Source organism: Notamacropus eugenii, chromosome 4 (assembly GCF_028372415.1).
Source record: "Notamacropus eugenii isolate mMacEug1 chromosome 4, mMacEug1.pri_v2, whole genome shotgun sequence".
Taxonomy (NCBI): Eukaryota; Metazoa; Chordata; class Mammalia; order Diprotodontia; family Macropodidae; genus Notamacropus; species Notamacropus eugenii.
This window is the reverse complement of record NC_092875.1, coordinates 10,447,512-10,475,219: the sequence shown is the minus strand read 5'-3', so window position 1 is coordinate 10,475,219 and position 27,708 is coordinate 10,447,512. Positions and strand designations below refer to the sequence as shown.

The 27,708-nt window shown below is 54.4% G+C and overlaps 2 protein-coding genes and 1 non-coding gene across 6 annotated transcripts; 2 read left to right on the top strand and 1 right to left on the bottom strand.

Moving 5' to 3' along the window:
• Window positions 1-1,177: 1,177 nt before the first annotated feature.
• On the bottom strand, window positions 1,178-14,977 carry TRMT2A (tRNA methyltransferase 2 homolog A). Of its 3 annotated transcripts, none has more exons than XM_072599756.1 (12): window positions 14,861-14,977; window positions 13,524-14,425; window positions 12,704-12,812; window positions 10,668-10,849; window positions 9,932-10,046; window positions 8,775-8,890; window positions 7,921-8,032; window positions 3,534-3,656; window positions 3,051-3,126; window positions 2,485-2,601; window positions 2,213-2,309; window positions 1,178-1,658 (listed from the first exon to the last, which is right to left on the bottom strand). In XM_072599756.1, exons 2-12 carry the CDS (start codon window positions 14,414-14,416, stop codon window positions 1,373-1,375), a joined length of 2,226 nt encoding a protein of 741 aa, XP_072455857.1. In that variant the 5' UTR covers window positions 14,417-14,425; window positions 14,861-14,977; the 3' UTR covers window positions 1,178-1,372. The 3 variants fall into 3 exon arrangements, with proteins under 3 accessions (XP_072455857.1, XP_072455860.1, XP_072455858.1); XM_072599759.1 differs by having other exon boundaries at window positions 14,800-14,871; XM_072599757.1 differs by lacking the exon at window positions 14,861-14,977 and having other exon boundaries at window positions 13,524-14,523.
• A 382-nt stretch (window positions 14,978-15,359) lies between these two features.
• RANBP1 (RAN binding protein 1) lies at window positions 15,360-26,745 on the top strand. Of its 2 annotated transcripts, none has more exons than XM_072599760.1 (6): window positions 15,360-15,679; window positions 17,468-17,604; window positions 20,169-20,326; window positions 22,209-22,337; window positions 23,441-23,506; window positions 24,351-26,745. In XM_072599760.1, the coding sequence occupies exons 1-6, from the start codon at window positions 15,665-15,667 to the stop codon at window positions 24,506-24,508; spliced, it is 663 nt and encodes a 220-aa protein (XP_072455861.1). In that variant the 5' UTR covers window positions 15,360-15,664; the 3' UTR covers window positions 24,509-26,745. The 2 variants fall into 2 exon arrangements, with proteins under 2 accessions (XP_072455861.1, XP_072455862.1); XM_072599761.1 differs by having other exon boundaries at window positions 15,361-15,679; window positions 24,354-26,745.
• On the top strand, window positions 23,541-23,670 carry LOC140502916 (small nucleolar RNA SNORA77). Its single transcript, XR_011966639.1, has one exon. It is a non-coding gene; the product is annotated as a small nucleolar RNA SNORA77 (small nucleolar RNA).
• Window positions 26,746-27,708: the final 963 nt, after the last annotated feature.

The window sequence follows — 27,708 nt, the reverse complement described above, 5'->3', positions numbered from 1 at the left end:
TGCATGTCTGGTGGAGCTTTGAATTTGTCCAAGTGTTCTAGAAAATGATCTAGAGTCACACCAGAAAAGTCCAAACAAAGCTGCTCACACCCTCTGCCCCGGCAGGGCCCAGTGCCCCACCCTTGCCACATCCCCTGCTCCAAAGCCCTCAGGTAGGCCCTGGGATCCCTGGCAATGTCTTTGGTAATAACCCCTTGGCTGTCTGGGGTGGGGGTGTCCCACTCCCAGGCTTCAAGGAGGCCCCTTGGCTCCAGGTCCCCTTGTCCTCAATTGTCCCACCCTTAGCCCCCTGGGTCAGGTGAGCTCCGTGACCCTCGGCAGAGAGCATTATTAACTCCTTGACAGTATCCCCAGGTTAGACTGGGATGCCATGACCAAAGTGTTCCAGTGGAAGCCCATGAATCACCTCAGCCCTGAGGAGCACCAAGGAAAGGGGGTGGCTGTGCAACGTGGCAGACAGTAAAGTGCAGGAGAGGGAGGGGCCCTGGAGAAGCAGTGCAGGAAGAGCTGCAGAGGCCCTCTCTCACAGCCCTGGGTCACCTCCATGCAGAGCTAGCGCTGCTGGTTGTTAGTCAAAGGGCAGACTGAGGAGATTGGCTGAGCAGCCAAAGATGGCCAGACTTCTGGACGATGGAGCAGGTGAAGGCAGAGAAGAGGCCCCACGAGGGTGGACAACTCGTCACTCTGCCGATGTGAGGGTAAAGACTGGGAGTGCTGTGGAGAGGCCCATGGGCCAAGGCTGCAGAAGGGAAGGTATCCTGGGAGGAGTTGAGGCAACGGACTAAGGGCTCCCAATTAAAAAGTCATATTCTGCAACAAAGGAAACTAAGTCAATCAAGTTAGCCAGGTGATGCAGTGGATACAGCGTTGGACCTGCAGTCAGACAGACCTTAGTTCAAATCCCACCTCAGGCACTTATTAGGTGGGTGACCCTAGGCAAGTCACTTCTGTGTTTCCTCATCTGTAAAATGGGCTAAAGAGCCCCCAGTGTTGTCATTCTGTCCTGAGGAAGGCAGCTCTCCGAGGCCTGCCCAGAATTGGGCAGGCACTAATGAGGGTGGGAACCCAGAGTGGGGAGCAGGCAGGGGAGGGAGCACCAGCTGCTCCTGCAGGGCTCAGCCTCCTGAGGCTCTGGTCACCCTGTTCTGAGAAGCAGCCGCCATGAGACTGAGAGGCATTAACTCCAAAACCATTTATTTCAGTTGCTTTGTAGGGTGACCACCCAGCCCCCACCCAGGGCTGCTGCCCCCAGCCCTCTAGTCTTGGCGATGGAGTCCTCTGGGTCCTATTGCTCTTCTCTCCTCTGCCAGCATTGGGCTCTGGCCTCGTGGGATGGGCTTCATGGCCTTTCCTGGTCCTGGTGGACAATTCGCTATGAATCAGAGGCTGCTGGGGGCAGGTCACCAGGAGAGGCCGCAGGAGTATCTGGACAGTCCTCAGCCTGGGCTCCCCCGGCAATGGGGGAAGGAGGTAGGGGAGGCGGGCTCTCTGGGGAAGAGCCCCCTGTGGCAGCAGCAGATGAGTTGTTAGGATGCTCCACCCTCTCGAACAAAATCAGCAGCTCACAGTGCAGGGTCTGCGGGAACAGGTCCACAGCCACGGCCCGGACTGGGCGGAAGGGAGAGCCCTTCACTCTGTTGGAGGGGGCTCGACAAAGGCTTGGGGGGAGAAGAGGGATGTCAGTGTCCGGCTAGGAGGCTAGGATTCCTCCCCTCCATGGATCCAGCCCTGATGCCCAGCTTGATGGCTTCCGTGGGGCAGCCCAAGCCTGTGGGACGGTCAGGGCCGCCAGGGAGGCTCTGGGAGTCCAGCAGCCCACGGACCCCTTCTCACCAGACTCAGAGGTGCTCCTACAGGCCCTTGTTTGACAGTGGAGGAGACGGAGGCCCAGAGAGGACCCCAGTTGGTAAAAGGCTGGGGCCCCAACATGTGCGTATGAAGGGCTGAGCCTTAGCAAACTGCAAACCTGCTTTCAGTCATACATTCGTGAGTCCTACAGGGCAAATCTGGAAATCTTTCTGATCTGAGTCCCTTCTGGGTAGGGGATGGAATGGCCCAAGCGTGGGGCAGGGCGGGGAGGGGCCTGGAGGATTCCTCAGGCCCTGCCTCCCTTCTCTGGGGGGTCTGCTGAAGTGATGGGGGAGCCCTCCCTAGTCCTGAGGGCCCCATGCTCTCCTCCCCCACACCCAAGAGACACCCAAGAAGAACTCACTCCACAAAGTTGGTCATGGCCGCCCGGGGGTTGCACGAGACGTAGATGAGCTTCTTCAGGTGCTCAGCTCTCCGGATGGCCAGGATGACTTTGGAGTCTGGATGGAGGGGACAGAGGTCAGTGAGGAGGGAGGATCACAGCAGCCCTGGACTAGGTCTCGCTAGAGGCTGAGCTGAATTCCCAGGGTGGCCTTCCTTCCCACCTCTGCCCCTCAGTCCTTCCCCACCAGGCACTGTCCACTGTATGCAGCCACTCAAGCCCTTGCCACTCACGCAGTCCTGCTCTGGGAGGATCCACAATGGTGGTCAGCTTCTGCGAGGCCAAGGAGTTCACCAGGTTGGGGACCAGATCCTCAGCCTTGCCACAGTGAAATTCGATGTTGTCCAGAGCTGCAGGAGGAGAAACCCCAAGAGCTAGGCCCCAGCATCCCTGGCTGTGTGGGCAGTCAGTGGGAGCAGCTCTCCATCCCTACTCCAAAGGCTGCTAGGACTGCTATACCCTGAGGATGGTGGTGCCACCATCTCTGTTTCTTGAGTCACAGGCCACATGCATGGGTCCAGCAGGGGCCCCTCCTTCTGCCAGGTGGCCCAGGCTACTTTGGTGACTCACGGGGTCTCCTTTTCTGTCCTTGCAGCTTAGCCTACATGCCCTGCCCCCAGTGCTCTTGGTCCCGCTCTCCCTGGCCACCCTGCAGGTCTGATCTCATTCCATGTGACCACAAGGGCACTGCCCTGCACATGTACACACACACACACACATGCACGCATGCAAGCATGTGCGCGCACATGTGCCCAGAGCCACAGGCCCCTTCTCCTCCGAGCAGGACTGGAAGACCAACCATTCATCTTGGCATTCACTCGGGCATCTTCCACAGCTTCCTGGCATAGCTCGATACCAATTACTTTCTTCACTTTCTAGAAAGGGGGAGAAAAGGCCTCAGAATCACTTGTAACCTGAGAACCCAAGGACCCCTCCACTGAGGGCAGTCAGTCCCTTGGTCCAAAACAGGCTTTCTCTCCCCAGGACGCCCCACTTATTTGCCAGGGTTGGTGTTCCTCCCAGTTTGTAGGTGAGAAATGGGAGGCTCCAGGCAGTAGAGATGCCCACCTCAGGTCCCTGAGCTCATGCTCATTGGTCAGAAATTCCCTGGCCTTTCACTCTTCCACAAGCGACATCCTGCAGACCTCCCCACTCCCTTGCTGCCACAGCCCAACCCATGCCTCCTCAGGAGACCTACGACCCCCAAGGCCAACTGAGCAGCAACTGTGGGCCCTGGATGAGATGCCCTTTGGGGTCCCAGAGGACACAGGCTCAAGCTCACCTGGGCCAGGGAGAGGCTGATGGTGCCAGTCCCACAGCAGACATCCAGCACCGTGCTCTCCTTGTCCAGTTGGGCCCAGTCCCGAATGACTGTATAGAGGACCTCAGCAGCTGGAGTGTTCACCTAAGGAACCACAGCTGGGATGAACCTCCCTGGGATTCCTGGCTGGGTCCCCATTTTCCTCCCCTGCTGCCTCCACAGAGCTACCTCAATAGCTGGTGAAGCCTCGCTCAGCCTCATGATCACAAAACCAGAAAAGCCCTCACAGAGGCTCCAGCCACAGGGAGGTCCCTATATGGAGGGGTTCTGGAGAAAGGTGGGCAAAAAAGATCCAGAACCAATGTGGCCAGGTGAGCCCCAAGAGACCAAGGTCTGGAGCTGCTCAGAAATGACCCAGCCCAGCGCCCCCTCCTTACTGAGCAGAGGAACGGGGCCCAGAGAAGTAAGCAGCTATCATGTGCCAGGTACTGCACTAAGTCCTGGACAAACAGAGAAGGGCCAGCGGCAGGCCCTGCCCTCCAGAAGCTGGAGAAGGATGGGGCTGGGAGCTTCAGAGCTGATCTCATGTGCCACAGCGACGAGTCTCTAAAGGTAGCATCCAGTGGACAGACGTTTTCAACCCTCCAAATCCCCTCCCCTCCCTCCCCATCCCTTGGGCTCCCAACCCAGGGGTCACCCTGGGCTCCTCCCTTTCACCCCCACATTCAATATGGTGTCAAGGTCTGTCAATTCCACCTCTGCGACTGTTCTAGAGCAGACCCTCATCACCTCACAGTGTGCCACTGCCATTGCCTTGCAAGTGGACCTGCTGCCTCCAGATCATCCTTCATTCAGCCACCAAAGGGATCTTGCTAGAGCTGAGGTCTGACCAGGTCCTCTCCTCCCTGCTCCCTATTTTATCCTCCAGAATCAGATACAAACTGCCATTTGGCCTTCAAAGCCCTCTACAAGCTGCCTCCTCTTCCCTTTCCTATACCTCATTCTCTGTCGCGTAGTAGCCTCTGGCTGTTTCATCTCTGCCTCTGCAGGGTCAGCTGACCCTCCTGACTTGAATGCTTCCTCACCTCCCACTCTGAGAAGCCCTGGCTTCCTTCACAGGAGTTTTCCCAGGCCCTGCAGCTTCTGAATCTTCCCCTCCAAAGTCCCCTTCCATTTAGTCCTTTTTAAGAAATGAATTCCCCCCACTTCTCATTAGTAAGCATGCCCCCACTCTCCTTCACTGGGGGAAAGGAAACAATAAACAGAAAACCTCACCAGCTGCACACTGGCCATGTCCCCAACACCCGTCCCAGTCAGCACATCTAGAGCGTCACTGCTCCATGGGAGGTGGGCAGTGGTGCTTGGCAAGTGTTCCAAATGTGTTTGTTTTTATAGAATTGTCCGTTTCTTCTTTCAAGATCATCAAAATCTACCAAAGACCACTCGATGACCCCCTGCTGACACTGCAGCCTTTAAGGGACCCCTGTATCATCCCCACGGAAATGCAAATGTTTCAGCTTCCTATTTTCTGATTGTGTCCTGGTTTTAACCACTTGTTTCTCTTTATTTCCTGTATCTGTATCTCAAAGTTTCTACACAGCTCCAATCATTCCATCAGGAATACTTGGAAGTTCTCTTGTTTGTTCAAGGTTCTGACATCAAAACTAAGTTACTTGTAGCTTGAAAGCCTTCCTCCTTCTAGGTCATCACGCTCTACCCTCTGTTCCTCAGTGGTCCGTGCTACATCTGTCACTGTGTCCTTTATGGCTGCTTGCAGTACTTCTTTGACCTGGAAGATCCAGATTTTGGATATGGCATTCCTAGTTTTCACTGGGGGGTTTCTTTCCAGTGCTAACTAGCAGAAGCATCCTCCTTTTACTCTGCCCCCTAGTTCTAAGAGATTAGACAATTTTCTCTCAAGATTTCTTCAAATAGGCTGTCCTGGCTCTTTTTCCTTCATAGCCTTTCAGCAGTCCATTGTTTTTAAACGATCTCTCAGTCTATTTTCCAGGTCGGTTGTTTCTGGTATGAGGTACATTACACTTTGTTCTACTTTTTCAGTCTTTCGACTTGGTATTTTCTCAAGGAGTCATTAATTTCTATTTGATCTACTTTCATTTGGGGGGGACTTGGTGACTTGGCTAAGGTTTTGTGCCTCTTATGTTCCACAGCTCTCATTTCTTTTCCAGTTCTTTCCTCTAGTATTCTCATTCCACTTAATGCCATTTACAAATTATCCCATCACTACTTGGAGTAATTCTGTTTGATCTTGTGGGAAGTCTAGGGTTTTTCTCTGAGGCTCTGCACTGAAGTGTTGCAATTACTCTCCTCTTCTGAATCTGGGTGTTGGGCATCTCTGGCTTCATAGCAGCTCAGTGGTGCATGTGTGCGGTGCTGGGCCTGTGTCCCAATGCAGCCTCAAACAATTACTAGCTGGGTAGGCTTGCATGTCACTTGGGCAAGTCACTTAACTCCTATTTGCCTCAGTTTCCTCAACTATAAAATGGGGATAACCACATTTATGTCTCAGGGCTGTTGTGAGGATTAAGTGGGAAAGTATCTGTAAAGCACTCAGCACAGTAGCTGGCACACAGTAGGCACCATAGGAATACTCATTCCCTTCCCTTCCTTATGCCCTGGGCTCTCCTTCCTTCTGTTCCCTTCCCTCCATCTTTGAACTCCTGCCCACCCTCTTCTCCACTTAAAAAATTCTAACTTAAAACACCAACCAAAACAAGGACCTTCACAGACCGAAATCTGGCTCTTGCCACTCTTCACAGCTGCCCATCCTTCAAAGGCCAGCTCTAGGTTCTGCCACCTGCGGTGGGAAGACAGCCCAGTACCCTCCTCAGGTGAAGCCAAACATTTATTTCCCTTTGCACCTAAGAGAGCTCTAGGTGAGTGCGTGAGTGCTGGCAGGGGTCTCAGTGGCTACCTTATGGGAGGAGGACCTCCTTTCTCACATCCTCTAAAGAGCTGGTCCAGCCTCCATCCTTGTCTCTCCCCAAGCTCTTCAATACAAGGACTTCAAAACCCTCCCCAAAGCCCACACTCCACAGACTTGACTATTTTCTTATCCATCTTTGGTCATCCTGTTACATCTGCTGGAGGTTGGGGGATAGTAAGTCCTGTCCCAAAGCTTCCCTCCCACGTCAGGGAGCAGAGGACAGCAGAGAAGGGCGGGAGGCCTGGACTCCAGTCCCAGCTTGGATGCCTCCAGGCTGTGTGATCCCAGGTCAGTCCCTTCCACTCTCAAAGCTACACTTTCCTCATCCTAAAAATCAGAATAACAACGCATGCACTGTCCACCTCATAGGTCTGTTGTGGGGAAAATGCTAAGTAATTAGGAATCATTATTACTTGGGGGGTTCTAACCTGCAGCAGCAGCGACATTAAACTCAGAAATGGCGACCCCGGGAGCTAACTCAGCAAACCACAGACTAACATTCTTTACGCTGTGCTGTGTTGTGTTTCTGTGTTTCTCAATCACATCCAAATCTCTCTGAATGACTACACAACTGGGCCTGCCACAACGAAGGAGCAACTCCTGGCCTTCAATCCAGTGCTCTTCACAGAATGGACACCTGTTACAGACAGGGAAACCAAGGCACGCTGCTTGGTCGCAGGGATGATGATGGATTTGCTCCCAGAGGACCAGGTGTGAAGGTCTGAGCAATTAAGGTTTGACCTTTGTCATTCTTAGGTCCTCAAGTCCAAAATGATGGAGAAAATTTCAGGCCTGATCCTAGACCTGGTTCTGGCCATCACTTGCAAGCTGGCTTTGGACACATCCCCTCCCCTCTCAGGGTTCCAGTCTCCTCATCAGAGACTGTGCCCAGGGGATCCTGAGGTTCTTGGGCCAGCACATCCTTGGAACACCAAAGCCTCAGCACCACCCACCCTCACCTCTGGAAGGGGTGTTGATGGGCTGCCCTATGGGCTTCCTCCACACCCCAAAGAATTCCCAGACCAAGACCTTCCAGCTGCTCCACAGGTCCCTCTAGAAGGATCTCAAGGGTCCTTTCGGTTGTGAATATTCTGTGACTTCTCACAGAAACCCTTATTCCACCTCTAATCCACCTGCACTTGGTTCCTCTGGTTCCCCTATGATCAAAGGATGTGGATCCCCACCAACCTCCAGTTCCTGGCTGTGAGCTATGCCCCACCCACGCTTAAAGTGAAGCTCCCTTTTCATCTCCTGGCTTCCCTCAAAGCTCAAGATGCCTTCCCAATGGTTCCTAATCTTAATGCCTTCCCTCTGATTTCCTCCCACCTTACATAATTGTCTCTCCCCTTAGATGGGGAGCTCCTGAAGGGTGGGGGCTGTGCCTTTCTCAGTATCCTCAGTGCTCAGCACAGTGCCTAGGACACAACACAGTAGGTGTTTAATAAATGCTTGCTGACTTACCTGGAAAAATGCATGAGGGGAAATGCGGAACTTGAGCCCCAGGAGCTCCTCGTATATGTACTTGTCTCCTGCCACATGCTCCAAGGGCAGGTCCTCACGGTTGGGAGACTTTCTGAGGACAGAAAACAGGAAAAGACCTCTAGCACAGGGCCAAGCAGAGTAGACATGGGGCGGAGAGGACATGGGGTGGAACAAAGAGAGAGGCCAAGCGGAGTGGATATGGGGCCAGGAGGAGCGGACATGGGGTGGAGCAGACATGGGGTTAGGTAGAGTGAACACAGGGCCAGGAGGAGTGGCTATGGGGTGGATTGGACATGGGGCCAGGTGGAGTGGACATGGGATGGAGTGGACATGGGATGAAGCGGACACGGGATCAGGTGAAGTGGATACAGGGCCAGGTAGACTGGACATGGGGTGGAGTGGAAATGGGGTGGAGTGGACATGGGGCCAGGCGGAGTGGACATGGGGCCAGGCGGAGTGAACACGGGGCCTGGCAGAGTAGACATGCGGTGGAGTAGATATGGGGCCGGGCAGAATGGACACGGGGGTACATGAAGAGGACTTGGGGTGGATTGGACATGGGGCCAAGTGGACTGGACACATGGCCAGGCTGAGTGGACACGGGGTGGAGTGGACACAGGCCTGCTTTGCACGCACAAGCTCCCTCCCAGGCCATCAGCTATCTTTAGATTTTATGTCATAGAGCAGCAGCCAATATGTGGGGAGCTCTTTGGCTCCCAGAGGAACCCCAGGTCTGTGCCTGGCCTCCTTCCTTATGCCCCTCTCCTGCCCTAACACCAAGAACTGTCCCACCCACCCAGCCAGGCCCAGGCTGCAGTGCCCAGGAGCCTTACCGCTGCCCTTCTTCCACAAAGTAGAGAGAGGTGACCCCGCTGAGCCGGCCGGGCCCCTCCATGAAGTGCTGGCCAAGGGAGGCTTTCAGTTCTGCCAGTTCTTCTTTACTGAGTTTCTGGAAAGAAAAGGTCACACTCAGGGACTCAGACGCTCTGGCCTGACTCACAAGGAAGCCTTTGGTCCAGTCTGGTAAGGTCAGTCTCTCTACACCTTCCTCTCCTCCGGTGACACCCTAATGGCTCCTGGCTGGGCCATCTCTTGCTGCCCCTTCCCCATGTCTGGACCACTGTGACCATCTCCCAAGTGCTGAACCCCTCAGGGGCTGAGAAAACTTGCCAGGAATCCACACCCCACTAGTTCGGGACTAATCTCCCACAAACCAAGATCTATCTATTTGGACTTGGAATAAAAGTGACCAGTTTGAGCCCTTTGCCTTCCATCTGAACAGTGACAAAAGACGAGTCTCTTCTCTCTGTGCCTCAGTTTCCTCATATGTAAAATGAGAGGGTTTGCCTCTGGGTCTTCCAAAGTTTTCTTCCAGGCCCAGATCCAAAATCCCACCCATGTTCCTGACTCTATGACCTTCATCAAGTGACTCTACACCTCACTGAACAGTCTGCTCCTTCATCTGAAGGTGGAAAGGGGTAAAGCAGAGACTAGAGTGGTCCCTTCCAGCTCTCTCTACCATCTTCCTCTTCCTCTCTCCTGTAAGGGTCACTCAGCACCCAATGACAAAGGCCATCCAAAGACTGTGCCCATCTTACAGATGAGGAAACAAGTGCAGAAAGGGCACGTGGCTGGGTCAGGGATGGGCATATGAGGGCCCATGCACCTGAACAACCAAAAAGTGAACCCTCCTTTTCAAAAAGAGACAACAAAGCAGCCTGAGGAGCTGCCAATTCCCAAGAAATAGCATCAGGAACACAAGCCCTGGGGTGGGTCCTCATGTGCTAGGACGCTGGGCACATCCCTTCCCCCCGAGGCTCTGTTCATCTGTAAAATGGGGTTAAGAATCTCAAAATGTCTTATAGGCCTTCAAGTGCAGCAGGTCTAGAACTGTTATCATCCCTCTTTGCTCTGGGGCCTCTGTGACTTCCCAGGGGAAGCATTCCAGGGTGAAAAAGGGCCTCACAGGTGGAGGCGCAAGGGCAGGTACCTGGGGGTGGAAGTAAACAATCGCCATGACCTCACTGCTGCGGCTGGTGCGCACCGTGAGCTGCCGCCAGTGCCCCTCATACGTCTCTGGGCTATACACAGAGTAGGGTGTCGACCTGCAAAGAGGCACCCCCAACATCAAGGACCTCACAGACTGCACCTGGCCCCCAGGACTCCAGACAGCATTCTTTTTCTCGTTTCACTTTAGGTTAAGCTTGCTACCAGAAGGCTGGCTAGCTCCTGTTAGAAGCAATCCAACTAGGGACAAAGAGACCTGAGACCCAGAGATGCCTGACATCGGCCAGGCCTGTGAGAGACAGAGACAGAAGGAAGCCATATGTCCAGTCACGGGCTCTGGGGAAAGCCCCAGAGGTGGCAGCAAATCTGGACATGTCCAACTGCCTTCACCTCACTCTCCAAAGAGCATCTTTTCATTCCTTTATCTTAAAGAGCAGAGGACATTTGCTAAGCCTGGGGTGGCTGGAAGGTGCAGCACCATCATCTCTCCCTATGATCCAGTAAAGGCTCTTCTTGTCTAGTCCCCACTACAAAAGGCGGAGTGGATGTGGGGAAGGACCCCCACTCTCCCCTCTCCCATCCCTCCTTCTCCAGTTACATCTCCTACCCTTGGCTGTCAGGACCAGGAGCCAGTGGCAGCCTCCTCTCTGAGGGGCCCATTCTGCTAATGTGGGGGAGGGCACACCAGTGCTTCCCAAGATCCCAAGGGCCTCACTCACCGAATATACTCCTGGAAAGCCCGGACCACACGCTTGGTGTCTGACGGGATGTGGATGGTGTCAAAAGGTTCCACCACTGCACATGTGCCGCCCTTGTACTTGCCCAGGCGGCAGCCCACGGTTTTATCAGCTTGGTCCACACCCATGCCAATCAGAAACTCACACTTGTTGCGGTATTCAGTCTGAGGAAAGAGAATGGACATATTGGCCGGCCAAGCTCTGCTTCCCTTCCCCAGAAATGTGCTGAAATCCTGGCTTGAGTCCAAGACATTGACTCCCAAGTGTCTGGTTCAGAGGCACCTTGGCCCAAGCATGGGGACAGCACAGCAGCCTGGCAGCCCTGCCCTTGAGATCCAGTCTCCAGGAAGCCCACAGACGTAGCAGCTTGACAGGCAAGCCTGGGGAAAGACCTGCCAAGGTGGCACCAGGAACTTCGATTATTAGGTTTTTGGTTTTAGGAAAAAGAACACGTGCATATATGTGCATGTGCACATGTATGTGTACCAAACACACACCATCTTTTGCTGGCAGCCCCTGTAATGAAAAACATTAAGGAAAAAAAAAAGGCAGCTCAGTAGAAGTAACCAAACCTACCCCTGACAGAGAGTGTGTGTATGCAAGGCCCCACGCCCGTAGTACCGTGATGCCCCAAAGGTTTATTTTCTCCCTTTTCGTGGTGTGATTTAAAGTGCAGACTCAGTATATGGGAGGGAAGGGAAAGAGGGGTACACGAACCAGTGTCCTCCACCGCACAGAATGATGATGAAGACCTTTAACAAGCTATCAGGGGACGTGACGAGTGGAAGGGGTGCCCTCTAGTTGGGTGAGGACCTGGCCAGCGCCTGGCCCAGCTTATTGGGCACTGAGACAGCCTGCCAGGTTCTGCATCACTTTGCTGCGGCCTTGGACGGGTCACTCACTCAGACTTGCCTAATTAGTCAAATGAGATAATATGTGTAAAGTGTTCAGTCCTGTACCTGGTACGTAATAGGCAATCTACAAATGCTCAATCCCCTCTCCTGTAAAATGAAGGAAAGAATCTTCACACTACTTGCCTGCACTCGTCTGACAGGTGATAGGAGGAAAGCCCCTTGCACCCAAGAGGGAATGACTGTGGTCATTCACACCTCCCGGGTTGTGCTGGTCGCGGAGCCAAAGGGTCAGTGAGCAGGCTTCCTTGGGAAGCTCCCAAGCCTTCCCAGGTCCTGCCACGTGGTCCAAAGGACATGAGAACTGGAGTCCAAAATCTGGGGTGCCACCTCTGAGCCCAACTGCTGGGTGACCCTCCTTGAACCTTACATCTCTCAACCACAAAAGGAAGCTGACCTTGGCTGTCCTCCCCTCCCCCACAGGGTCAGGAGACTCCAAGATGACCTGAGTCACCTCTATCAGTGAGACCTCAGACTCGGCCCTGGTGCTGGGCCAGAGGCAAAGATGGTGGGTCAACCTCTGCCACATGTATGACTCAGAAGGCCAGTGTTCCCCAAAAAGTTGGCAAAGAACAGGAGTAAGTCAGTCTGGGCAAAGAAATGACCAAAGGCATCGAGCCTTGGAGCTCATGTTCACACATGCACACACACCACCCACACACTCACACAAGCACTCACATACTCGTTCACTCACACATGCACAAAATCAGATATGCACACACAAGTGCACTTACACTTATACTCACTCTCATTCACACCACACACACACACACACACACACACACACACACAGGAACTCACAAACACACTCACATACGCAAACATTCCCACACCCTCATTTACTCACACCATACATGCACAAGGGCTCCTGCAGGCAGACACAGACACACACACACCCCATGACACCTCACATAGACACACCCCACCCCACTGCCCCAGCATCATCTCCATCTCACAGAGGAGAAGACTGAGGAGGGGAGAAGAAGTGACTTGCCTGAGATAATCCAGGCAAGTGTCTTTGGTGGGAGTGAAATCCTGGCCCAAGCCCTGGCCCCCAAAGTGTGCGGTGCCCTCACCTTCCAAGCCCTGGCGGCCCTGGGGCCTCACCTGCAGTGGGGACGCCTTGACATCTTCCAAGGGGCAGCAGATCTTGTTGAATTTCTGCTTCTGCAAAAAGAGCCACGGCAGCAGGGCACGGTTGTTGTTCCCAATCTCCCTGGAAGAGAGCAGACAAGGGGAGGTGAGGGGATCGATCCAGGAGGGCAGCCTCCCCACCCCTGCTGCCCACATCCCAGCTTCTCCTCCTCGCCAACAGGGTCTCCAGATTGGAGAGAGAAGTGCAGGCGGAGAGAGGGGCCCAGACCGAGGGTCACAGAACGGTCCAGAGCCCAGGGCAAAGGGAGTGGCAGGTCCCCAAACTCAGGCCCTGGTAGGATGTGACCCCATCACTCATGGTGCTCATCCACAGGGCAGCAGCCTGACAATCCTAATAAGGCAATGTGGAACGTGAGTGGCTAGGAATTGGGTTCCAATCCCGCTACTGACACTAAGTCACTGCACCTCTCTGAGCCTCAGTTTCCTCATCTGTAAAAACATGAGGCTCAGATTAGTCACATGACCTCAAATGAGACCACACGGTAAGATGTTTTGTGAACTTCCAAGCTCTGCGAAGGAGGGCTGCGATCTTAAGGTGCCTTAATCTAACAGCTCCTCTCCCTCAGCACCGACGAGTGGGGACCCCCCCCAACAGCTCGGGCACCCCCTGCGCCGGGGGCTGTGTTCCGGTCTACCTTCTCTCAGGACCAGGGTGGGGAGGGCCCGGAGCCTCCCGTGGCGCCAGGGGGTCGGGCCCACGCCCGCCCCTCCCGCGTGCCAGGGTGCTCCAGGATCGCGGGGTGCGGACGCCCCCGGGCCGGCTCGCACTCACTTGGTCAGCCTCTGCAGCACCTGCTCGCACTCGCGCCGCTTGCGCTCCAGCTGCTCCGGGTAGGGCACGGCCCAGAGCGGGGTGACCACGTCGGCGATCCGCGGCGCCCCGGGGGCCGGCCGCTTGGCCGCCTGCGGCGCGTCCTCCTCCCGCTTGCGCTTCTTGGTCATGGGGTCGGCCTTGGGCTTGGCCGGCCGGGCGCTCAGGCGGCGCCCCTTCCACAGCGCCCCGTGCAGCGCCCGCAGCGCCCGCTCGCGCTCCTCCTCGCTGCGGAAGGTGACGAAGGCGAAGGTCTGGCGGCCGAACAGCTTGGTCTTGTGCGGGTGCAGGCCGAAGCGGGCCAGGAAGCGCTTCACGTCGTTGAAGCCGGCGTAGCGCGGCACGTTCTGGAGCTCCACCTTGTAGATCTCCGACGTGAACAGGTGGTCCTTGATGTAGGCGTAGCGGCCGGGGGGGCCGGGGCTGCGGGGGGCGTCCTCCTGGGGGTCCTCGGGGGCGCCCTCCAGGTCCTCCTCGGGGGTGTCCTCCAGGTCCTCCGGGGCGTCCTCCTGGGGGTCCTCGGGAGCGCCCTCCAGGTCCTCCGGGGCGTCCTCCTGGGGGTCCTCGGGAGCGTCCTCTAGGCCCTCCTCGGGGGCGCCCTCCAGGTCCTCCGGGGCGTCCTCCAGGTCCTCCTCGGGGGCGCCCTCCAGGTCCTCCGGGGCGTCCTCCTGAGGGTCCTCGGGAGCGTCCTCTAGGCCCTCCTCGGGGGCGCCCTCCAGGTCCTCCGGGGCATCCTCCAGGTCCTCTTCGGGGGTGTCCTCTAGGTCCTCGGGGGCGTCCTCCGGGGCCTCCCGCAGGGGCTCGGCTCTGCCTGTCACGGGCTGCCCCAAGGCCTCGCGCTCGGGGTCCTCCATCGGCCCGCTCTGCGGAGGAGAGAAGAGGCGTCAGCCCCCCTGCTGGGCGCTGGACCGAGGCCTGGCCCTCGTGAGGGGGGGCCCTTGGAGGAGGAGCCCCAGACTCCCAGACAGAGGGGCTTAAAGCCCTAGCTCGGCGCCTCCAGGCCTCGAGGCAGGTCCTCCTATTGGGGGCCCCTCCCCCCGCGGTGCTGGTGGGTGCGGGCCTTCGCCACGCCCAGATCTAGAACCTGGATGGGGAAGAGGCACGCTGGTGGGGCAGGGACAGGGGCGAGGAAGGACTGGGACCTTCTTGCGGGTGGGGAGCACATCAGTCACACACCCCCTCTCAAACAGGATGGACCCCTCCCCTTGGGCGGGGTGGAAAGGCTGGGACCACGCACCCCTACGGCCACCCGAGTAGGGCTCGAACTCGTGGCCCGGAAGGCCGCTCTAGACCCTCACCCTCAGGCCTTGGACACGCGGCCCCTAGAGCGTTCGGCTACGCCTCCACTGCGCACGCACGCCACTGCCCGGCCCGCGCAGGCGCACCGCTACCACCGTCGCGCACGCGCGCCACGCCTCCACGCAGTCTCACCACCCAAGCTCCCCCTCCCATCTCTCTGAGGCGAAGCCGCGCGCGTCATGTACGTCATCACGTTCCGCCCCTGACGCGCCAACCGCCTCCCTCCGGTCTCAGCCTTTTCCCCGTCTCGTAGTGATTCTCCTCGGAAACCCGACCCCCTCATTGGCCCTGCTTCCGCCCCCGCCGCTCTCAACCCATTAAAGCCTCTGGGCGTGAAAACGGAAGTGGGCGGTGGCTTTCCGCAGGGCCCGTCGGGAAGGCGGGAGCTGCGGCCTGGTTGGGGCACAAAGCTCCCGGCGGGCCGGCGTGGGGCGTTCCTTGGAGTCGGGGGCGCGCCCGCGTGCCCGAGGTCCGGCGCGCGGCGCTTTGGGCGGGAAGCCGGAGGGGGCGGAGAGAGCAGCGGAAGGAGGGGCGGGGCAGGACAATGGCTTGTCCGCCGCTCGCGGCCCCGGCGCCTCAATAAAGTTGCGCTGGTTTTGAACGCGCGGGGGCGGGGGCGTGTTTCCCGCCGCCGCCGGGGTCAAGGGGCCGGGGTCGCGCGCGCGCGCGGGCGGCGGGGCCGAGCTGAGGTAAGCGCGGGGCTGGGAGGCGCCAGCGCCAGACGAGGCACGGACCGGACCGGACCGAGCGCCGCCGCACCGCCGGGACCAAGCACCGCCGCCGCCGCATCGCCTCCCGCTCCGATGGCGGCTGCCAAGGTGCGTGCTCGCGTGCGGGGCCCGCCGGGCCGGGGCTGGGGCGGCCGGGCCGCGGCGGGGAGGCCCGACAGGGCCCAGGGCGGCCGGCCGCGCGTGCTCCCTCCGGCGCCCTGTAGGCCGCGGCCGCGGCGGGGAGGCCCGGGCCTCCAATGGCCCCGCCGGCCGCCGGGCCGGCTCGGAGAGGCCCCGCCGGCCACGTGGGCCCGGGCCGGGGCGGCACGTGGGCGGGGAGGCGGCGGGGCCGGCCTGCGGAGGAGGCCAAGGTCACGCGGGGGGGGGGGGGACGGCGAGCACTTATGGAGCGCCTGCTGTGTGCGGGGTCCCCGCCCGAGGCCCGGCGGCTCCGTGTAACCGCCTCCGAAGGCCGGGCTCTGGTGACTCGGAACAATGACGCTTTGGGCAGGAAGGAGCCGGGCCGGGCTCCCCGGGCTGCCCCCCCCCCCCGGCCGTTGGCGTGGGGAGCGAAAACCTGCCGCCAGATGACCCCCCCCGCGGGTCTGCCCGTGCTAATGCGGGGTGACGTCTTCTCTGGGGGCGCCCCCGGCGCTCGGGGCCCTTGGGGAACACAGAGCAGGAAGCCTCCTGGGGCGCTGCCCCGCGCCCGGTGCCAGTCCCCATGTGCCCGGCAGGTGGCTGGCAGCGTGCGGCGCCCCCGGGTTAATCTGATCGTGGATTACTGGTGGCGGATCTGTAATCCTGGGGCCGCTTTACTGCCCCCAGCCCCGCCTGGCTCAGGCCGCCTCCCGCTTCACGCGTGGCCGACCCAGAGGGACCCTCCCGAACCCCGCGGGCAGGGGTCATCGAGGGGCCCCCGTTCTTCCCTGTTTTTTCCTTCGAGTGTAGTTGCGTCCTTCCTCCATCCTTTTGTCCCGCCCAGAGGTTCCTCAGACACGTGCTGGGCTGGACCGCGGCCTCCGTGCTTGCTGTGTCCAGATCAGCTGGGAGTTTATCGCCGTCGTTTGTTTTCCTGTATCGCTTTTTTAAGGAGGAGCCGCCAGTGTGCCCAACGATCATCTTTTTTCTTTTCCACCCGTGTTAAAATCGTTGTCAGAAGCATGTTGCAGACGGATGCTTGTTCTCTATATTTGCACATGTTCATCCTTCTAATAACAGGACTGTATGTATTTTTTGAATGAAAAATAATACATTTCTAAAAGAAACACGTAGTGAACTCTGCCATGAATATTTTCTACTGACTCCCATGCCCCCAGGTTGGCTCTTCTGGGATGGTAACTGTTCAGGCCTGATGCCCTGCTGAGATCAGTGAATGTAACGCTGTAAAGCGGAAATGGAAGGTCACCTCTCGTGCTTGAATCTGTCCCTTTCCTTTTTGTTTTGTTTTTTTAAAATGGGCATATTGGAGATGTGGAATTACCCTGTTAGACTCTGAACTCCTGCATTCGAATGAATGTGTCCTATGCTCCTTGGAGTAGAAATTGTTCATTCCTTGTACTTGTAGCCCCACTTCCCTAGCACAGAGCTTAACAAGTGTTAGTTGTGGCAGCCAGGGGGCACCACAGGGCCTCCTGAGGGTCAGGAAGGTCTGAGTTCAAATCTAAACTTGGACGCTTACGGCTGTGTGACCCTGGCCACCTCACCTTACCTCTGTCTGCCTCTGTTTCCTCGGCTGTAAAATGGGGATGCTAACAGCACTTTCCCCCCAGGATCATCGTGAAGATCAAGGGAGATCACACTGGTAAAGTGCTCCCCACCGAGGGCCGTCGTGGCGAGTTGCTGGATCCCGGCTTGTTGGCCCTCACATGAGCACTTTCAATGTTCTTTTCACAGGAAACTCATGAGGAGCATGACACATCCACAGAGAATGTGGACGACTCGAACCATGACCCACAGTTTGAGCCCATCGTGTCTCTTCCTGAGCAGGAGATTAAGACCCTTGAAGAAGATGAAGAAGAGCTCTTTAAGATGTAAGAGGGCATGGGCTGCATCCCCCACCTCCAAAAGGACCTTAGACCTTGTGGACTCCAGAGCTTGTTTTATAGATGAGGAAACAGCCTTAGAAAGGGGAAGGGCCTTGCCCAAGTCACATGGACAATAACTCCAGATCCAGGGCTTACTCCATTACCTGCCCATGTAGACTTGTAGTTCATGGTGGTGTTGGTCATTGTGGGAGCACAAAGTCAGTGCTCCTTAACTGCCCTGTGAACTAGGGGGGAATGCACATCACATGTTCACAGCCACATAGCTAGTACAAGGTGGGACCAGTATTTGAAACTAACAACCACTCTCCCCATGGTGAAAGCTGTGCTGGAGTGTGGAGGGGCGTATACACCTTGCAGTCGGAGGCCTCTCTGTACCTGGTGAGCTGGCTACCTTCTGAGTCTGAAGCAGAAAGGACCTGGAAAGGGAGTTCATGGAGAATGATTGGAGAAAGCACAGGCTGGGGTGGGAGCTGACCATGGGGGAGGGCCGTGATTAGGAGGATTGGGGCAGGGGTGTCCTTAGCCTTGAGGAATATTTTGAGATTTTCCAGGAGTCAGTGTATAAGGTACGAAAACCAGAACCAGATAAAGAAACCAGAGATAAATGAGAAGGATAAGGGGAAAAGAGGTGGAGATTGGACAGGAACTTGGAAAATTAGAAAAAATCAGATGGGAAATTCCAGGGGTTGGGGGAAGAGAGAACCTGAGCAGCCTTGATCCAGTTGTGGGGTTCAGATCAAGCGTGACCACCATGATGCAATGGCTGGCCCCAGAGGATTCCATCCCAGGTCTCTGCCACCTTCCACTTCACTGCCAGACAGACTTTGTCTGGCAAGGCAGCAGATGACTGTCCTCTCATCAGCATCTCTAGCCAGAGCCAGGGCCATCCCATGGCATGTGCCCAAAGCAGAGCTCCTTAGCTCCTCCTTCTGAGCGGGCCACACACCACCCCCCTTTCAGGCCCTCAGGCTCCTCACTCTCCAACAGTTACCAGACCATGTCATTTCTGCCCCCACCATTGCACACTTGTCTGGTCTTCCCTCAAACAGGCCTTTGTGCCCCCATGTGGTCACTTGCTAGTTGGTCCTTTTGCCCTGCAGTCCATCCTTCCCTTGAGAAGACCTTCATGCCGCATGACTTTGGCCATATTGCCCAGTGGCTCTGGCCTAGCATCAGCTAGAACCTTCTGATCTCGCCCAGTCTGCTTTTTCAGACTTAACTCCTCTCCTTGTCCTGCCTGGCCACCCTCTCGGCTCTTCCTCCTCCACCATTCTCCCCAGGCCTTTGCACTCACCCCAGCCATTCTCAGCCATCACCAAGCAATGGTTAAATGCTTACTGTGGGATGCCCCAGCCCCTAAGGTTATTTCAAATCATCTTTGTGTATTTGGGTGCTTCGTGTAGTGTTTCCTTACATCTGTGTTTGTCAGATCCCCAGGAGAATTTAAGGGGTATGATTGTTTATGTTTGTATCTCCCCTCTGTGTGCCAGACACATAGTAGGTTCCTGCTTGATTTCATTCCTGCTGTTGTCCGTACCCTTTGATTAGTTCTTGGTATGCTCAGGTTTTTCCTCTTGGTCTCTGAGTTTGGGCCACTACCAGCACAATGAGTGGTATCTGGCTCAGTTCCTTTTCTGATGCCCCCCCCTACTATGCATCTCTCTGTTGTCTTCCGGTTGTCCTGTAACTTGGATTCTTGAACGACTGTGGAATGGGTTCCATGCTGTCCTGATAGGATCACCCAGAGAATGTAGGTGTCCCAGAAAGATTGGCCCATGTTTCCAGAAGAAGCATAGGATCATTAAAAGCACTGCCATTTAAAATAGGATCTCACCTCCTTTCTTCCCATGTCTGTCTTGTTCTCTTCTGGACTTGATTCATAGTAGTCATCCATGGGGGCTGAAGGACCAGCTCCTCAGGGCCTTCCCCCCAGCCACAGCTGCACCTTTGATTCTGCATGAGTAGCAAGCACTCTGTGTGCTGGGCCTCTCTTGTGGATCGTCCTTTATTGAAAGGAGACGTGTCTGTGTGTGAAGCATCCCAGCATTCTGAATATTCCCATGTAGCATTTCATCAGCCCCTCTGATTTCACCCCACTCCTTTGGGGAGGCGGGTAGGAATCAGTGTTGTGGCCCTAAGTCTTCAGCCACTCAGGATGGTGTGGCACAGGGCATGGAAGGCAGGGCCTTGGGGCCTGGGCATGGCTGGGACAACCACAGACAGTATAAAAAAAAAAAGACCATTCATAGGGTTGTTTTCCAAATGTATTGTTGTTTTCTGTATGAACAGGATCATTGTTGATGAACAAAGATCATTAATTAACAGTGGCAAGTACATAAACTGGCTTTTAATGTATTTATTGCTCAGAGCCTTTCCTTGGGCAGACACTGGGGAGTAGTATTGGGGGCACAAGCTTGCGCCCAGTTCTGTCTACTTTGTAAATAAGTTTTCCAGAGGAGAGCACACAGCCCGTCTTGTCTCTTATTGTCACACCAGAGCTGTATTCTGTGGGATTGTACTCTGTCCTAACTCAGTGGGTCTCTCCAAAGGCGGGCCAAGCTGTTCCGATTTGCATCTGAGAACGACCTTCCAGAATGGAAAGAGCGAGGGACGGGTGACGTGAAGCTGCTGAAACACAAGGAGAAAGGGACGATTCGCCTCCTCATGAGAAGGGACAAAACCCTGAAGATCTGTGCCAATCACTATAGTACGTACCGACCCTTTGTTCTGCTGTAGACAATGGCTTAAGCCTGAGAGTGAGTGCAGGTAGTTTAAAATCTAGAATTAAGATGTATTTTTTAAAATTCTTCTCTGGTTTGGGAGTGTCTCTGGACATGGCAAAATTAAAGTTGAGAATGATGCCTGCTGGAATGGCAGACCAAGCCAGGGGGCCTGCAGCAGGGAGGGTGAGAAGAAATCCTGTGCCCAGGGTTGGGATGAAGAATGATGCTGGCCTTGTGTGAGCCCACAGGGTGATACTCAGCCTTCGGGACTTTAAAAAAAAGAAAGGGTAGATCAGTAGATAGATGCACAATAGTTGATCTGTGCCGTTAGACCAGCTACATACCATGAACTGGCAGGTGTTTGGGTTAAAGGAACCGCAGTGGGGTGGCTTGGCAGCATGGCCATCAATCAAGTGTGGACACCACTACTGTGGTAGACTTTGGGTTTCTGTTTGGCTCCCGAGGCAGCGGGCAGACATGTGGGATCCATCCTCACTGGAGTATGCTGTGAGATTCGACAGCAAGCGTTCTCCCTCAAAAGAAGCCTTGAATGGGAGCTCCCCAATGTTGACTCTAGAAGAGGGTAGAGGGATCTTGGAGTTGGCCCCCTTCCCCCTGCCTTTTTTTTTATTTAAAGGAGGAAAAAATTTGACTCAGGGGAAGCTAGCTATTAGACAACACAACGCCTTGGGGCTGGGACCCACTTTGATTTTTAGTCCACTGCATTTTTTTTTTCCGTTTTCCTCACTAAGATACTATTTGTGTTTCTGAGCAAATCACTTAACCTTCCTGGGTCTCAGTTTTCTTCTCTGTTAAATGTTAAATGGGATTTGTCTCTTTCTAAAGTGAGAACATTAAAGAATGCACCCCAATGATGAAGGATCGTGGATTTTTTCTGGTCATTGTGGGTGGTCCCTCTGCACCTTCATTTGACAGTTTGGTGAGCACTTGTAGAACAGTCAGCCTTTGGGAAGCTTGACTGGTCAGTGCTTGAAGGTTCTGGCTGGTGTGGGAGACGCTGCCTGAGCCCATGTCCTAGGGAGGGTCACGTGAGAAGGAATATTGTTTGTTTTCGAGTTTATTGATAGGTCTTTCAACCCCCGCAGACAGTTCCCTAAGTAGTTTACTGACAAGGGGCTGTCTTCAACTTTGATCTCATGGGATTGCCATTGACTCCTACGTCTGATTGGAGACACACTGCTCAGCACACAGTTGCTGTGATGTGTATTTCAGACAGTGGATGAGAAGGAGCTGTGGGGGCTGCAGCAGTCCATAGTCCTTGCTCTTTTCTGGTTTGTTGCTTTTAAATGTTCTTGCATTTGAAGTCAGCGTAAATGGTGTTTGGAATGTGTTGTGGGATGTGTCCATAGTTGTTTTCCTGATCCAGTCTGTTTCAATTTCTGTTTTAAAAACAACTGTTTACTACATAGAAGATACTGTGACTGGAAATGGAAATACAGAGACGAACCCAATATTTCCTGCCTCAGACACAGCCACGTTCCCATGGCCTAGGCTGGCAGTTGCCTCAGGCCTCGGCCTTACCTACCAGGCGCCCGGCACTGCTCCCCCCACCCCCCAGTTAATCTGCTGCCACAGCTCACCAAGTTTTCCCAAGTAGGACAAGGTATATGTTTCTGTTGAGTTTTTTTTCAATGTCATTGAGGCGGCAGGTGAAAACAGAAGTTTTCTCATCCTGTCCCTACATTACAGGCCACTAGTAGAAAAGGTATAGTCGTAGAAAGCCTGGTGCCTTCAAAGAGCTGGTGACTCTGGCCCCTTGGAGTTTCTGTTGACCATAGCCAGAGGTGAGGGGGTCTCAGGGGGAGTCTGTGCCTGCTAACCTGTCTTCCCTCTTCCTTTTGCCAGTAACACCATTGATGGAGCTGAAGCCTAATGCAGGCAGTGACAGGGCCTGGGTCTGGAACACACACGCAGATTTTGCTGATGAAAGTCCCAAGCCTGAACTGCTGGCGATTCGATTCCTAAATGCAGAAAGTAAGTGAGATGGCAGGAGGTTGGAGTTTGCAGAGGTGGCTGACCTAAGGGCAGACTCCAGCTGGTGGCCATGGGGCTTAGAATTGGAAGGGAACTTAGAGCTCGTCTGAGCCAGCCTTTCCATTTTACAGGTGAGGAAACTGAGGCTCAGGAAGAGGAAATGACTTACCCAGGGTGTTGCAGGTAGACTCTGAACTGGGGTCCTCAGGCTCTCAATCCAGTGCTTACACTACCTCAATCCCTAAGGAACAGGAAATAACAGCCACTAAGTCTCTTGGACCACGGGTTTTAGAGCACAGAAGTTTTGTCTGAGCACAACCTGGTGGTTTGGGAAGCACATTTTCCTCTGTGCAAACGCCTTGGTGGGCTAGTGAAAGTTTCCAGTATTTTGTGGCCAAGGGACTCTGGGGGAATTTCTGGGCTTGATGTCAGATTGCCCATTAGGCGGTGACTGGCACAGTCAGTAGAGTCAGGAAGACCTGACTTCAAGCCGTGTGGCCCTGGGTGAGTCACTTTACTTCTGTGTGCCTCCATTCCCTCAACTGTAAAAGAAATCAGTCACCAAGCTTCTGTTGAGTGTCTTCTGTGTGCCAGACACAGTGCTAAGCTAAGATGGGGACACTGGTAGCAGCTGCCTACCTCTGCTGGGCTGCTGGGAGAATCCAGGCAGATCATAGCTGTAAAAGCACTGGGGCATGGTGCCTGGCACACAGGTGCCATGTAAAGGCTTATTCTCCCCACCCTTCATCCCTTCAGCTCCCTGGGTACCTTTGGGCAAGTTATTTCGGCTCTGGGCCTCAGTTTCCTCTAGGTAGATTGGAGGGTCTCTAAGGCCTCTTCCTTCTCTGAGTCTGTGGCCCCAGACCTCAGTGCTTGAGTGTCCTGGTTATTTTGTTCTCAAGATTTTAGTGGGCAGGTCATAACCCCTTTGAGCCTCCATTTTCCTCATCAGTAAAATGGAAATGAGCTCCCTCTTGGAACTGAGTGCTAGGCTGAGCGAAATGGGCTGTGAGCACAGTGCTTTCGTGGCTCTGTTCGCTGAAATGGAGGGAAGGAGGGAGGAAGGGACAGAGGGATGAAACCTCTTTTCCTCTTGTAACTAGATGCCCAGAAGTTTAAGGCAAAATTTGAAGAATGCAGGAATGAAATAGAAGAAAAAGAAAAGAAAGGTAAGTTTCCCCATGTCGGCGTCTTGCTGCCCCCGCAGACTCACTCTGTGCATGACTGCCTTCCTCAGTCTTGCTGCTTTTCCAGTCTGCGAGAGAAGCGACCCCCATGGCATTGCACACACCTTTCTCTGGTGAAAGGTCATGCACCTGCTTGGGAAACATCCCGGAGCCTGGGCGGGACTGGCCAGGAAGGCTCCTTGTGGGTCTCCCCGGCAGGTTCCATGGGCTTGGCTGCAGCTAATGCAGAGGCTCGCATCCTCTTTTTCTTGTCCTGTGTAGCTCAGTCAAAGAAACCGTAATTGGGGAATTGAACGGAGGACGATTCCGGGCCTGGGAGGGCCGCTTCTTTTGGTCTCTGCCTTTGTTCAGGGCTGGCAGAAGTGTGGTGGTGACTTAGTAGTAATGCCACTGACTTTCTGTTGGTGTGAAGTAGGATTTTAAAAGAAAAATGGTGGCTACCTATTGAAGTTGACTGAAACAGCTTGATTTTTGCCTCCAAATCTGGCATTTTAGATGATAAAGGTATCCGTTTGGAGAAGTTAAAGTATTAAACACAGGGAGTCAAGCCTTCCAAGTGAGCCTCCGGGTCGCCTTGTGTCAGGCCCTGTTGGGGGCACGTTTAAACTCTTCCAAGGTCTCTGCTCTTCAGTTGGACCAACCTGCGAGTCCTGAGCCTGTTGGGTTCCTGGCCATCCAGGGCGAGGAGTGACCCCCCTAGAGAGGCCCAACCAAGCTGCTCTTGGGCAGTGGGGTCTGAGCCCCGCTGTGGCACCTGTGCCCACTGGTCCTCGCCATATCAAGGCCCTTGCGGCTGCTGCTGACTCCCCTGGTTGGTGTGTTTTAGCAGGAGCAGGCAAAGAAAACACTGACAAAGTGGTGGAGAAGTTCTCGGAGCTGTCGGTGAAGGAGGAGAAGAAGGAGAAGAAAGAAGGCAGCCAAGAGCCTGAGAGCCCCGAGGTGCTTGAGAAGGAGACCAAGGACCAGGACGTGTTACTGCAATAAATCATCTCGCAGGCCTCGCCTTCTTTCCTTTTATTTTCTTTATTTTTGTTTCATTTTGTTTTGTTTTGTTTTTTTACAAGGGACTTTATATAAAGAACTGAATTCCAGCCTCCAGGTTGTTTTCTAAGCTTTTACCCTTTCGAAGATGTCTTCAGCAAACCCATTCCCAGTCACATGTACTGCACTCATAACATTCTTTTCCATAGTGGAAACACTTATTTATAGTACATCCAAAAGAGTGAATAAAACATTTGAACGCTGCCTCCAAGGACAGGCCTGAGTTTTATATGTTTACTTAAACATGCTGATGGCTGGAACTCCTGGCAATGGTTGTTGTCGGTGCCTTTGTCTTTGTGTTGGTGACTGAGGGGGCTTTGGAGGGTGCATCATTCAGTTTGATTGGGAAGGCCCCCCCCACGTCCCCAGGGTAGATGCTTCTTCATTCGTGATGTGCCAGCTAACCCAGCATAATTGCAGCATTATTTCCTGGGGCGCAGTTGGCATAGCTTAAGATGTTGAGGCTCCCATGGACACTCATCTCTGGGAAGCTGTGGAGTAGGGCACTGTGCTCTGGATACCTTAGTGTTGTGGCCTTGGTCAGCCTGGGAGTCGAGGGGAAGTCAGTGGAAGTAGCTTTTGTATGGCCTTTGTGGGTCACGGCTCTCCTGGTGGGCACATGGGCCAGGCTGGAAGTTCCACTCTCAGGCCTTGTTCTGTAAGCCAAGCCGATGTGTTTCCCTCTTCTGGCATGAGGCACTTCACCCACAGGGCTGTGGAACACTCCTAGTGTGGCGGGTCAGTACAAGAGTCGGACTTGGTTGGCACTGGGGGATGTCTGTCACCTATGGGAGCTCCAGCAGCCTAGCTGAGGCGGGAGAAGGCATGCATGACCCCTGGGGAGAGCAGTGAGCAAGGCTTGCCAAGTTCCTGGTGCTGCCCAGGGTGTTTGGAGGTCTGAGTGGGAGAAAGGCATGGTCATTGTCAGGAGCTGTCCTGAGCGCTGCCTGGGGGTGGGCAGCGTCAGGCGGTCAGCTACCCACCGCGCATCCCCTCCCAGGAGATGCAGACTATCATTCCCCAGCACCCCCAGAAGTGAAGGATACCTCAGCCGCCTGTGAGCCCTCAGGGAAGTCATCACTTGGGTGTGGCTGTGTCTTGTGTGTCCCTGTGCTTGCTCTCTGGCTGCTCACCTTGAAGTTTTGCTCTAGTCTAAGTTTTTAAAGCCAAGAACTTTCAGCTTGCTCAAAATGAAAGGCCCTCCCCTAGGGAGGACGGTTTTACAATTTAATGGCTGAAGGTTTTGTTTTGTTTTTTTTAAACATTTTATTCTGCCATAAGCTTAAGAAATGTTTAACTGTAACTGGTGAGAACAGAAAGCCACCCAGGCTGGGGTTTTATTTCCACTATTCACTGTGAGCTTTGGAAAGCAACAAACGGTTGAAAAGCGTATTAGCCTGTAGTGTTTCTTAGTAGTAGTCAGAACTCACTTCAGACTTTTAATCTTGGAAGGTTCCCTTCAATTGTTTTCCTTCCCACCCACCAAAGGTGCTTTATTTTCAAACAAAACAAAGAAAGCATGTCCGTCTCACTTGCTGAAGGTCCTCACTTAGCATCCTCCACCAGTTCACATGTGTTTGTTGTGTCCCAGCTCTAGATGTTAACGTTATGATCTGGTGTTTTCCCTGTTTGGGTCTGTGTTTGTCCATTTAAAAATGCCAGCCCCTGGTCCCTTCTCAATGGAGTGCCCTTCCAAAGGAAAGCTTCCTTCTCCAACTGCTGACCTTGTTATACTCTCGTTCCTGTTGGGTCTTGTAAAGCACGGTGACTGACTGTACAGGGGGAGTCAGTGAAGGAGAAGGAGGCCAAAGACCCCTTCAGAAATCAGCTGTTATCGCAATAAAGAGTTAAGCGATTGCACATGAAATGTTCTCTTATGCTCTCTGGAAACATGAAACTGTACTCCATGAATGTTCTGTTGGCTTTGATTTCTTCCTGTGCTGTCCCCACCGGAGTGAGTTCTTGGGGGACAGGAGGGTATGTTTTTAAATGCTTTCCTAATGTGTGTAAGAGGAGGTACATGTCCCCAAGATACTTTCCCCTTGAACCCGGGAAGCCAGGGAGGGGTGTGGTGTATAAGTATACCAGCTACTCACCCTCCCTCTTCCAAAAAGAGATCTTGTCTCATTCACTGTAATTGTTTTGTGTTCCAATAAAGTGCCACTTAATGTATCCCTCCAGGGAGCGTCTGCTTGGTCTTGTCAATTTGGAATGAAACTGAGCTGGCTTACTTGTCCAGCCTGGGGGCTTAGAAAAGTCTTGTGGGAATTGCCTTTGGGATGGCTTCTAAAGGTAGGCTGTGGCCTCAGAATCCTCTGTGGCCGTGAAGCCACAAGGCCATGGGAGAGCCCTGATGCGAGAAATCTGGTGGAGTCCTTGCTTTAGACTTGGAGGCAAGACTGGAACCGGAGTTTAACAGTTCCAGATTGGAATGTTTGAAAGATACTGTGGCTGTTTTATTACTCTTCCAAGGAAAGAGAAAAGCTAAACTGAGGCCCAGGGATAGTCCAACTTGGTCATGGCCACACTGGGAGCTTAGTTAGAACCTGTGTCCTTTGCCTCCATGACCCCTGTATGAGAGAGGCTCAGGTTTGGAAGTTGGGGATAACTGGACTTCGAATTCCTATCCTGACAGCAGCTGTATCACCCAGGGCTTGATGCTGAACCTGAGTAACCCTCAATAATTAGAGCCTGGGGGCCTGTTCCTTTGGGTCTTGAACGTGGAATTAGCACATTGAATTCCACACTCCTTTTGGGCAGCCTAGGCCGAGCCACAGAAACCCACTGAGTGACCACTTGGTTGTCTTTCAACCAGTGTATCTGAGTGTTAACTGCAGTGGAGGACAGAGTAGGGATCATGGAGTTGGGAGGCCTGGATTGGAGTAAATTGGTTACCATTTAATCTTCCCAACTCCTAACTTCTCAGGTCTGAAAAGCCCTATACAGACAGTAGCCCGTGGGGGTGGGCAGAGACTCGGTAGTCACCGAATTCCTGCTCCCTGGTTTTATAGGAGGGGAAGCTGGGGCCCAGGAGAGGGCAGATTCTGGGGCAAGCCACAGCAGCAGGAGGGAGGAAGAACAGGCATAAAAATTAAAAGTTTCGTGGCTACCTTAAAAGTCCTGTTTCGGAGTCTGTAAATTCA